This window comes from Anser brachyrhynchus (genome assembly GCF_964034855.1).
Source record: "Anser brachyrhynchus genome assembly, chromosome: 9".
Taxonomy (NCBI): domain Eukaryota; kingdom Metazoa; phylum Chordata; class Aves; order Anseriformes; family Anatidae; genus Anser; species Anser brachyrhynchus.
In genome coordinates, this window is record NC_137703.1 from 24,858,779 (window position 1) to 24,871,110 (window position 12,332).

The 12,332-nt window shown below is 34.0% G+C and overlaps 1 protein-coding gene across 6 annotated transcripts in view; it reads left to right on the plus strand.

Annotated features, from left to right (window-relative positions):
* U2SURP (U2 snRNP associated SURP domain containing) overlaps window positions 1–12,332 on the plus strand; it is a 48,023-nt gene that overhangs the window by 6,006 nt on the left and 29,685 nt on the right. For 3 of the 6 annotated variants that reach the window (XM_080605281.1, XM_080605280.1, XM_080605285.1), the window contains exons 2-12: window positions 1,987–2,034; window positions 4,718–4,816; window positions 5,875–5,989; window positions 6,339–6,472; window positions 7,590–7,631; window positions 8,427–8,494; window positions 10,327–10,421; window positions 10,503–10,538; window positions 10,630–10,712; window positions 11,189–11,354; window positions 11,935–12,146. In XM_080605281.1, the coding sequence (XP_080461407.1) occupies window positions 1,987–2,034; window positions 4,718–4,816; window positions 5,875–5,989; window positions 6,339–6,472; window positions 7,590–7,631; window positions 8,427–8,494; window positions 10,327–10,421; window positions 10,503–10,538; window positions 10,630–10,712; window positions 11,189–11,354; window positions 11,935–12,146 (1,098 nt within the window). The remainder of the gene's footprint in view (window positions 1–1,986; window positions 2,035–4,717; window positions 4,817–5,874; window positions 5,990–6,338; window positions 6,473–7,589; window positions 7,632–8,426; window positions 8,495–10,326; window positions 10,422–10,502; window positions 10,539–10,629; window positions 10,713–11,188; window positions 11,355–11,934; window positions 12,147–12,332) is intronic. The other 3 variants (XM_080605284.1, XM_080605283.1, XM_080605282.1) reach the window with 2 other exon arrangements.

A 12,332-nucleotide genomic window follows, 5' to 3' on the forward strand; every position in this document is an offset into this window, starting at 1 on the left:
TAATCACAAGTTTAAAATGTTTTTTTAAAGGCTGACATTTTAATCAATGTGTTGGTTGCCTCAGGGTGGTAGAGGAGTGCAGTTTTCAATCTTGGAAATTCTTTTGCCTGCTGTCTGTTTTGCACCTGCGATGTTGTGCTATACATTCATCAACTCTCAGGGGAAGGAAAGTTTCCTAGGTTTCCTGGAGCTACATCTTTGCAGTACATAGAATTGTGGATAACAGATCATTGAGTGTCACGGGCAGTTGTGAATCACAAGAAACCACCACACTATAAATGCAGAGCAAAGTTTGCAGAAAGTGGTATTAGTAAAATACGCTTGTGGTGTTTGCTTCTTCCTGTATTTTAATGAACCACTAGTGGTACATGTGAGCTCAATTTTTTATTTTGTGCAAAGATGTGAATAATGTATAGTCTTGCAGGTAAGTGGATTTGGGAGAATAAAACAGATTTTTTCCTTTTTCTTTAAAAAAAGTATTTCTTAGGAGTCTTTTGTCTCCTTTTTAAAGGTTGTACCTTTCTTTTTCTCTGTCTCCCTCTTCCCACCTCCCCGTTTGTGGACTTAGTGCCAGTTCTTGGACTGCTCTCTCCCATGCCATGCTTTCTGTACGGAGTTGACTGTAAAATGTAGGAACGTACTTGTAGAAAGGTAAATGTCTATCTGAGTTGAAGAAAGAAAAAATGATGGGAAATGGCAACAGATCTTAGATTTTTTTTTTTCTAAAGTAGCATCTGGTACTTCTGGAAGACTGGAGATGAGCACAGGATAATACTATTTCTGGTAGAAACCATAAATACCTGTTTATAAGGAGAAGTGCTAATGTTTTTTAACTAATGAACAGATTCTGGCTAAGGAAAATCTTTTTTTTTTTTTTTTGACTTTAAATTTCAATCCAGGTAAGAATGGTGCATCAAACAGTTTTATCTTAACTGTGGAAGTTGTATCAGGTTTCTGGAATTTGGGTGTTGTACAGTCCTGCGTGCTGGAGTTTGCACCGCTTAAACTTGTTTGAAAATCTACTTTAAAAAGAATCTATGCAAATTTTATACATATGGTGGTGTACACGTTCGGTAGCCTAGAATTGATTTTAAAATAAGAGGAGTGAATTTGAATATATATTTTTTTGTTCTGTAAGCATCTCGTACAGTATATATAGTAGTACAGAAAATTTAGTATGCATACTACAGAATATAGAGTACATGTGTAGTTTAAAACTTGTTAATCATCTAGTTTGAGTACTGTCTCTCAAGGCCTTGGCAACTCAACGTTTGCTGTTAGATCACTAAAATTTCAGAAGACTTCAGTGAGTGGGGAATACTGTATGCTTGCCTGAAAAATAGGCAAGTTGAAAAAAGCTGTGAAGTTTTAAATCACTGAATTCTAGTTCTTAATTTCAGTGCAGTGTATTAAAAGTGACAGTTCTACGTACGTTAATACTATGCACTTCTAAAATTTCAGTTATGGTTTAATTTAGAGTAACAAAGTTAATTGATGAATATTCACAAATTGGACTTAAATTAGCGTTCTTGAGATGGCTGTCTTCCATTTATGTACCTCATACTAAGAGCAGTTTTGGGAATGATTTATAGTAAGGCAAATATGATCAAGCACTTTCCGTAATCTTCAGCAATCTTTAATGGCAACTTTTGCAGATTCAGTGCAACAGACTTAATTTTTTTTCCATGGAATGGTGTTAATGGCAAGATTGTAAAACTGAGCTGTGGAAATTTAAATGTTTTTTAACGGTAGCACAAAATATCTATTGTTAATTCATTTTTTTACGTTATATTGAAATTGTAAATGCTATGACAATGTTCAGCTGTATCATTAAAATAGTTGTGTGTATCTTTACTCTTGCATATTTGGACCTTGAAGTTGAAATGAAAATCACATTCAAAGAAATTAATCAGAAAAAAAAACAGCACTTGTTTGCATTCTTCTTTTCTTTTTCTGTGCCTCACTTCCTTTTCATTCTCTCTCCAGGTCAGAATGCCAGATGCAGTACATAACACTGGATCTGCTGATACACAGGTAAGTCCAAAAGATAAAAAACAAACAAACAAAGAAACCCCCAAACAACAAAACAAACAACCCAAACCCAGAAACTCAAAATAGGCCTGTCCTTTAGAGAAAACTACTTGTTGTAGATAAACTCTGGTGCATTGGGTATATAATCTGTAGGTGTTTGTAATGAAACATTTTTTATGTTTGAAAATATTCCTTGAAGTTTTTTAAAAACCACTAGTGTAAAAAACTGTATAATGTTTTTCTTATGCTGAAGAATAGTTCAGAATACAAGCTGATTACTTACAAGAGTCAGTGCACATTAAAGTTGACTTTTTTTATCATATACAGTTAGCTTCTCTCAAAAATGAGATCAAGTGCCCCTAACTTAACCCTCCATTTTAATTTCTAATGGAATATGTTTAAAATATTTTAATAGAATATATTTAAATGAATAATAAAAGCATTAATGCCAGACAAATCATCAGTGGTTTAGATCTTCTTCAAGATGTTTTTTGGCATATGACACAGTCAATTATAAGCTGTTAACTTTCTTGTAAGATAACATTATTCAAGTTGTGATAGTAAAAACTTTTCATTAAGAAGTTGGTTCTGTTTCTTGTCTTGCTTCACTTGATACAATTTGGAAAATTATTCTTGAAACACTTTTGAGTATTTATTGTCTGTGAAACTGGGTTTTCAGTACTTTGTGCCATCTTGCAGTTAACACAGTGTTATGCTTGATGTGAATTTGCTTTAATGCAGTGATTGGGTTGCTTAGCTAGAAGTTTGCTCTTGTTTCAGTCGTTTGCTTTACTCCTTTCATTATGTAAAGGAAGAAAGCTTCTAAGTTTTGTATAGGTCTGTTGTTAGTAATTTTGTGAAGCTGCATACGGTTAATGCTGTAACTGCTGTCTGGAAAGTAAATTGCAGGTTCAGTCCTGTTCATTGTATATTGCTCCTGCCACTTGGAAGGTCTTTTTTTTTTTTTGAGACCATTCCTAAAGAGAGGACATCTTAGTGCCAGACCTCTTGTCTGGCTGCTTCCATTATGTGACTAGAACATAAACTCATGGCTGATTTGCAGGTATCCTGTACCATTATTATGAGAGGTTATTTGCAAATGACAGGATAAGCCTTGAGTAGGAGCGTGGTGTTTGTATTTGTCTGCATCGCTGTACCGTAGAAATATGTCCACATTTTGCCAAGGTTCTATATTGCCTGTTATACTGAAATATAAGCTGTCTTTCAGACAACAGGAAAATGGGATTTTATTAACTTTCAAAACACATAGATGGATGAAAACCTGCTGATAAACCTGTCACAGCAGCTCATGTTGACAAACATAGCGTCATAAGCCAGATGACTCCAAAGACAACACTGCATTAATTTGTAACTGATAGTTTTCCTTTTAATTAGGAATTAGGAAATGTTTTTCAAAGGAATACAAGCAATTTTGGTCATATGCTTGGCACAAATGTAAGAGGTGTTTGAGTTACTAAACAAGGATTATAAACTAAAGGTATTTAAAACAATTGTTTTTTGCAGTGTTTTTTTGTATTAGGTAAAAAGTTTCTGGATAGGAAGCCGGTACTCTAGAAATGGAAACCTTTATGCAGAAAATTATTTCTAGAGGAAACTCTTATTGTTGGTGTCATCTGAAATATTTAGATAATACAACAGATAAGTTGTTCACCTTCTTTGTTGTGATGTGTTATTATGTTGAGCTGATTTTTTAACGGTTACTGTGAAAGTGGTACTTTTGAGCATCTCTGACAGCTGTGTCAGAGCATAAAAATACTTTGAACATGGAGGATAATCGATTATGTTCTGTTCTTTTGCTAGTTCTTTATGAGCTAGTGCGTTAAAGTAGGAATTTCCAGAGAAGTTTTTTTCTTTTCCTTCCCATTGCCCATGTCTTCTGAACATCTTTTTTTTTTCCTGTTTTTACTCTCCCAATGCTTTACCATCTGTTAATTGCCCAAATAGACTCTTGAGAGTGCTAATTCCATACTCTTCAGAAATGACTGTTAACTGTAGTCCTCTTTTAATCAGGGTTTCAAGAAGGGAGCAATGCAGATTAAGTTATCCAAAATAGAAGCAATCTAGGAGTTAAATGTGTTTTTTTTTTTTTGTTTGCTTTGTTTTAACTAGTAGAAGTAAATGTCAAGAATGTTTTACTATTCAAGCAAAATTTCTACTTTGAACGTTAAAGTACAAAATAAGTTTATCGTCCATTTAAGTCTTCACTTACACCTGTTTAACCTTGCACAAACATTCCTCCAGCCTGAGTAGTCAGAATAACTTCTAGAGCGTTTCTTTTTTTCCCTTTTTGCAACGATCAAAAAGGAGTCGTGGTGCAAAGCATATTTTCCAAGAGTTTTAGAAACTGTGCTTTGCATTGTGGTAAGGTCTCAGGCTTTTGCAGCAAGTACCCGTCAATTTTGTCTGAGGGGTCTTTGAAAAACATATTAAAAGCTTTCTCATTTAAACAGTGGTAATTAGTTTTTATAAAACACAGATTTTTTTATTTTTTTTAAAAATAGATATTGGCAAGTTCAGAAGTAGAGGTAGCCTTTTATTTTGTTTTCCAAACATCTGAAACGGTTGCCATGTTGATTCACTTAGAAAGTTTCTGGTCTTGGCCAAAGAGAACAATAACATTATATTTTGTTTTGTAAACAGTTTGTTTTTCTTACTCCTTCTACAGCCTCTAATGGAAAGTAAACTTAAAGCATTCAGTATTGGTAAAATGAGTGCTGCCAAACGGACTCTGAGCAAGAAGGAACAAGAAGAATTAAAAAAGAAGGTAATGGTATACCATGAAAATGTTGTTATATATTCAGAGCTGAAATTAGTTTGCTGTTAGTTTATAACCAGCTTCATCAACAGTTTTATTTTGATTTAGATAATTATAGCTTTCTAAGAATGAAAGGGAATTGTATTTTACGTATTTAATTTGTTCTTCGTGTCCAGGGGGATGGGGGGGCAGGCTTGCTTCTCTCTCGGGCAGTCTGAAATGCTGAATTACAGCAATCCATTGATTATTGTACTACTCAAATTGAAGACAGGCATCGCCTTAAATTATTTCCTGTTCTCCGTTTGCTCTCAATCCTTAGGTTTCAGTAGATAGAGTGAGTACCTGTTCTCTCTGGAATTGTTTCAATACATGTCCTTGTTATTCTGCAAAACGCATTTGTCTAATGACTTATTATAGGAACAATCAAAACAATTACAATTTGATACTGAATTTTGGGATGTTCAGGAATATCTGAATATTGGGAAATACATATAGTTGCCAAGGTGGAAGTTCTGAATATCTTGGTCTTTGGATATTACAGACTCAACTTGTTCTGTACTTTAGTGGGATTTCTCGTGCTACATTTTTGAAAATACTAGTGTAAAGAAACACCAACATGCTTAATTTAGTTTGTCTCACTCAACTTCATTAAGCCATTCAATTAACTTTTCTGGGAAATGTATAAAGGTGATCCCGTTGTTAATCTCCTTCAGATGGGTTGATAATAGGTAAGAATAGGTACTGCTCTCTGATGCTTAGGTTAACAAAGCACGACTCTCATAATGTTGGTTTTTCATATAATCTCTTCAATGTTCAGCTGCCAAGTAAACTCTCGTAAATGAATAGTCATGTGAGCACACAGACCTTATTTGCTTGAAGTATTACATACTGTTTTCTTCCCACAGTCCTCAAAAATTTGAATTGTTTTGTCTAAAACTGAAACTCATTTGATACAGTTTGTAGCATGAACTCTAGAAAATAATAAGGAATATAATATAGCTAATTTAAGAATAGCTGTCATTGGAGGTTCTGTAATGATAGTAAATTGATTAACATCTGCTCTGTAGGAGGATGAGAAGGCTGCTGCAGAAATTTATGAAGAATTTCTTGCTGCCTTTGAGGGAAGTGATGGTAATAAAGTGAAAACGTTTGTAAGAGGAGGAATCGTTAATGCATCTAAAGGTATTACTAATCTTTTTGTGTGTGGCTGTGGTAGATCATTTGGCTTTGAGTAAAGATGGAGATTGGCTTTGAATTGCATTTTAAATTTAATATATTGCATTATAAGAAGTCATGGAAACTTGATACTAAAATTTGCTTTTTGCTTTAACTTATTTGGTAGTTAGCTGCGTGATTTGTTTCTTAAAATTCATGGGAAAAAGTGATTTGTTTTAAAATAACTAATCTTTGTTCTTTTTTCTTCATATTAAAAGATGAGGTTAAATTTCAGAAAGAACAATGTTCTTTCTAATGAACTGTGTTGTACAGTATTAGTTAATATAATTTGTTTTTAATTTGGCTTTAATTTCAGAGGAGCATGAGACAGATGAGAAACGGGGTAAAATCTATAAACCTTCATCACGGTTTTCAGATCAAAAAAATCAACCAAGCCAGCCATCGAATGAGAAGCCTCCATCCCTCTTAATGATAGAAACCAAAAAGCCTGTAAGTGTTGTCTCTGAATGTTAACTCCTTACTCTAGGTTGTATTTTGAAGTGCTTAGAAAAGGGTCTGTGTGATTTTTTGCAGAGTAGTATTTGCATTTGTCACACAATAAAAGAGAGTGGAAACTTTGATTTGCTTAATCCCATAGGAAATAACAAGAGGATAAAATTCAGAGGTCTGGTAGACCTGTATCCAGCATGATATACCTGATACTGCACTTTGTTTTGAGTGCTTCATGTTTTTACTGTGTTCCTGATAATTGACTTATGTATACAGATTTGGTGACTGTTGTAAAATAACAACCTCCAGTCCAGAGAATTTGTGATTTTAGAAGCAATTCTTTTTGCTACCATCTGTTTTTAGGTTTTTATAGCTTACCAGAACAAAACCAACCAAACAAAAAACCCATGACCATTTGTATAATTGATACAAATTCTTTTTGGAATGAGTTCTTTGGGTGCTAATATTGGAACAGTTCCCTTCAGCTCTTTGGGTTCTACCAAATAAGTCCTAGAACGTGTGAGTTTTTCAAACTGAACACCTTCTTTTTATTTTTTTTTGTCTTCTGAGTGGTTTGATATACTTTTTTGATCTTAAACTGAGATTTCGTTGTAAAAAAAGTACTGGAAGTGTTACCTACAAACTTAATTTTCAATTCAGGTGATAGTTACATATGATTACTGTTACTACTGTATGTGTATAAAGTGTAATTAATGTCTTAGAAATCTTTGAAAGAGCTTACTACAATTCTTAAAGTTAAGTGAAACTTGATACTGCCTGCTAGGGTGGGAAATGAGCTATAATGTGATATTTGTGGGTAATCCCATCCTAACTTTCCTCCAGCTTTAAACAAAAATGAAATTTGGAATAGTGGGGTGATAACTGCATGGCAATTTTTATTTTCATCATATGTAAAGCTCTACAGTTAGAGAAATGAATTGTAGTTTTTTATCATTTTGAGCTGTTTTGTCTTATGCAAGTATTTGTACTGTAAGAATATTACTGCTTTTCAAATTTGTCATAAATACTTATGAGATAATGCAATCAGTTTACTCACTTGCCCTGTCCAATGGTGATTGAAGATAATGAGGTAAAAATGATTTTATTTATTTGGCAGACCCTCCCCAAAAACAAACAAAAACAAACAACTTTGCCTGGGGTGAGTAGGAAGTCCAGTTTTTCCAAAGCTGTAGTGTGTAACACAATAAATATTTTGTATGTCTGCCTATTGGAAACGTTTTCATTTAAATTTGGTTATATAAAAACAATGTTGTAGAAGATAAAAGTTCACATGAGTTAGTTGAGGTGCATATATTACAGTAAAAAAAAGAATATTCATATTCTATGTCATTTAGGAGTTCTTTTCTGAATCTTTGACTGTTTTGAGTAACTCTGTCTTAAGACCTGTATTTATGTTTGAAAAGAAGCAAGAGAAGTAAATTGTTTTCACATAGAATGTTTGCCTGTGGATAAAAATATTTGAATATATGTATATACACATATACGTAAATTCTTTTTGTATATATGTGTGTGTGTGTATATATAAGTACACACACGTATCAATTTAATTAGAGCATGAAGGTTTGTTAGGAGAGCAATCAATTTCTGTTATAAGTTTTTAAGTGAACCAAACTGACAAAATACACCACAGGTATTTTATATTTGTGTGTTGTAGACGGTGTTATATCACATATGCTGCATGGTAGTAATCAGAAGTAACAAAGTTTAGTTTAAGCTATCCTTAATTTTATATTTTCTAGCTGTGTTTGCTAGCACTCAGTCTTAATGTTTTCACGTCTGTTTCCTTTTATTTTCTCCTGTAGTTTACTTGGTTTGAAAGCTGTAGGTAAAATATGCATGAAAATTTTCTAAAATTTTGTTACACAAATACCATTTATATGTTTTTGTTTAATTTCATGTGCTCAAATGTTGGCTGATATATCTTTAATTTTAGCCCCTGAAGAAAGGAGAGAAGGAGAAGAAAAAGAGTAATTTGGAGCTTTTTAAAGAAGAGTTAAAGCAGTAAGTTTCACTAGCTGTTACTGTAAATAAAGAAGGAGGAGGGGGGTCTGGCTCCTAGTTTTTACAGGCAATGTTTAGGATCGTTCTTGCAAACCTGTTTCCCAATGTCCCTGCTCCCTAAAAGGCTTGTGGCATGGTACAACTTCATTAGCAACGGCAGTGATACTTCTAAAGAGGGCATGAAGCTGCACTGGTAGATGCTCGTTACAGGTCTATATGATTTGTGTAGATAATTAGTTGTCATCTGATTAGCTTTTTGGTGTTCTTTGATGCTTTTCCCTTTTTCTTACCCTGATTGGTGCTAGGAAGAGTTTACCACTGTTGCTGAAAAAGACTTCTGTTCTGAAATGAAGCATCAACCAGAGCCTTTAAAAATGATCAATAAACAAACAGCAAAGTCCAGTCTGCTAGTTGGAATGAATGGATTTCTCTGCATGTCAGAGGCATTTGTCTGATTATGACCTTTGAAACTATTCATTACTACCTTCCTAATTAGAAAAATATCCGGAGTGGTTAAAATAATAATAATAAAATTACAGTATTTCAAAGATCAGAGTAAGTGAATGACTGGCTATATTTCCACTGCTACCTAAGATGATTTTGGATCAGTTCATGTGAATGAAAAGTTTGTTGATTGAATCAGCCAGCCAGCTACCCAGATAAAAAATGGAAACCCAGGTTTGTTTCTTTGCCAGCTGCTGCCATTACATTACTTGGAATGCAATTCTGTTACAAATTAGCCAGTGTGAGCCTATAAATGGTAACACTTATGAACATGGCCTCATGCATTACTTAAGACTAAAGTAGGTATCATAAGGGATGAGTGTGTTTGCGTTTTTGCTGTTTATGTTTGGTAGCAAATTTAAATGTCTATCAGAATCAGGAAGAGCAAGAAGTTTTGTGTCTCTAAAAGTATATCTACAGGAACTGTAGTATGTGATTGAGCTTTTACATTATATCACAAATGAGACTTTTAAATTAACGTTTAGAGATGTACTTCTCTTGCATAATTTTAAAAAACAAGCTGAATTATGCTTCAAAAAGCAGATTCTTTCCCTTTTAAGTGTATAAGGCAACAGAAGAAGATCACGTGTATTGAGTGTAACTGAGTACAATATATTTATCTTGATGTTAGACACGGAAAATAAAATAATGTCTATATTAGAAAACGAGGGATTTTAGATCCATAAATTATTTATTACTTGATGTAAATGAATTGAATTGACAGTCTTGTATTGCTCATACACAATATCTTTGTTACCAGGGTTTAAAACCAGATTACAAAGAACCAAGCAGTTACTAGTGTGCTAGTGTGAGTGCTATCTTTAGAGGTATAAACAGAGATGAGGTCTTGTATGTACTGGGAATGGTCAAATGGAGTAGTCTTACCATTGTAAAAGGTGACAGCCTGCAGAGAACAAGGCTTAGAAAAAATAGTAGAAGTAGAAACTGAGGTGTTGTCTGCATCTTGAAAAGTCATCTGAAAAGTCAATGGATCTGTGTCAGTTAAATGTGGAATTCAAGTCCCTCTTTCAGAGCGTACTTCTTATTTCTGATCTCGTAAAAAAAAAAAAAAGGGCTTCTCAAACTCTGTCAGTTCTGTTTGAGATTAAAATGCCCTGACAGTGTGAATGAGGAAGCATGCAGCTGGAATAATTCTGGTGGTTAGATTCCACGCGATTAAACAAAAATTAAATCCTACTGGCCATTTGAAGTTTTTAACAAGCTCATTGATTAATAAATATTAAACGTTTTCATATTTCTAATGATGATTGTTTTAATAAAAACTGAAATATTAAAAAGTTGTTACTTACGTTCAACTTGTTTTGTAGAATACAAGAGGAGCGTGATGAACGACATAAAACAAAAGGTAGATTGAGTCGTTTTGAGCCACCCCAGTCAGATTCAGATGGCCAGCGTCGTTCAAGTAAGTAGATGTTGGTTTTTTAATGTTGGTTTGGCCTGCAAAATTTGTTGACTAAATTATATGTACTTTCTGTTTATTTAGTGGATGCTCCTTCAAGAAGAAACAGATCATCTGGTGGTAATATAGATTCTTTTCTCATTCAGTATAATGTTGTCACTTCAATGTGTACCAAGGATTATGACTTTTTTCCCCCCCTCTATCACTGTAGTACTGGATGATTATGCACCAGGGTCACATGATGTTGGAGATCCAAGCACAACAAATTTGTATCTTGGAAACATTAATCCTCAAGTAAGTTGGAGCTATGCTGTGAAGCGCAGCTTTCGTGTATTTGGGTCCAGCTGAAATTTTTTCAGTAGCCTTTTTTCCTTCATTTTTATTTTAAGCCATACGCATATGTTTAATCTGATATGAGGTACAGTTGTCAATTGTAGAGACAGTATTCATTTAAATAAATGCTCTTAACATGGTGCTGCAAAAACGAAGGTTAAAATATCGTTGCTAGATGCAAAAATACTGAGTGAAAATTATTTTTCCATTAATACCTCATTGTGGAAGGATCATATCTCAGAAATTTGATTGTGCTTAGTTTAGAATTCAGTCTTGTTACTACTGTTCTATAGTAGATTTAATAGGTGAGGTATTGATGAATAGTTGTTTTTTGTTAAACTGAGAGAATTAAAATCTCCACATGCAGACACTAATATGAAATGGAATTGCTTAGAAATATAGCAGCAAGATGCTAATTTCTACTTCTCTTCCTTTAGATGAATGAAGAGATGTTATGTCAAGAATTTGGACGTTTTGGACCATTAGCAAGCGTTAAAATCATGTGGCCAAGAACTGATGAAGAAAGAGCAAGAGAAAGAAATTGTGGCTTTGTTGCATTTATGAACAGGAGAGATGCTGAAAGAGCATTAAAGAATTTAAATGGTAAACAGTTTTTTCAGTTTTGTAACTATCTTTTTAGGAACATTGAGGAGTAACTAAGCATGTCTTCAGGTTTTTTGTCAGACTAGTGATAGATGTAATGCAACTGTTTTTCCTGAGGAATCCAGGAAAAGAATTGGAAATACTGGGAGTTTAAACTTCAGTAGGTAGGACGCTAGCAGTGGTTTTAGTTTACAACGGCTGTTTTACTGACATCAAACTGTAGCATACACAAGGGATTTACATTACTAGATGTAAAATTGCTAACTGTTTTGGAGATGTGAGGGAGAGGTAATGTTTTTTATCTTTTCTGAGAACAGATTCATTAAAGAAGGAATCTGTATTATTTGCAGTTGTTTACCAATAATGAACAAGTTCAATAATGAACTTCTTTTTGTGCATAAATTTGACTAATGCACAGGAAGTAATTCTCAGTAATTGGTGATAAATAGGTCCTTTACTTTTGAATAATGGTTAAATTTCTAATATTGCAAATATATTTATTACTTAGATATTGCACTTGCACAGAGGAGTCTTGATTGATGCAGAACCAGTTTATAACAGCTGTTTTTACTTTTCTTAGGCAAGATGATAATGTCCTTTGAAATGAAGCTAGGCTGGGGCAAAGCTGTACCCATACCACCACATCCAATATACATTCCACCTTCTATGATGGAGCATACCCTCCCGCCTCCTCCATCAGGACTGCCTTTTAATGCCCAGCCTAGGGAGAGGTTGAAGAATCCTAATGCTCCAATGTTACCCCCACCAAAAAACAAGGAAGATTTTGAGAAGGTAACTTACAGTACCCTGGGCCATATCTCTTTGTTAAATACTACATCTATGGGAGTATTTCAATGACTTCGTAGATTTACATTGTTCAGGCTGACTTTGGCAGCCCTTAGTGTACAAACTCACTGGCTCCCTGCTGTAGCCCAAGGGAACCTGACTAATTTCTGAAGCCTGTCTCATGTCTGTGTT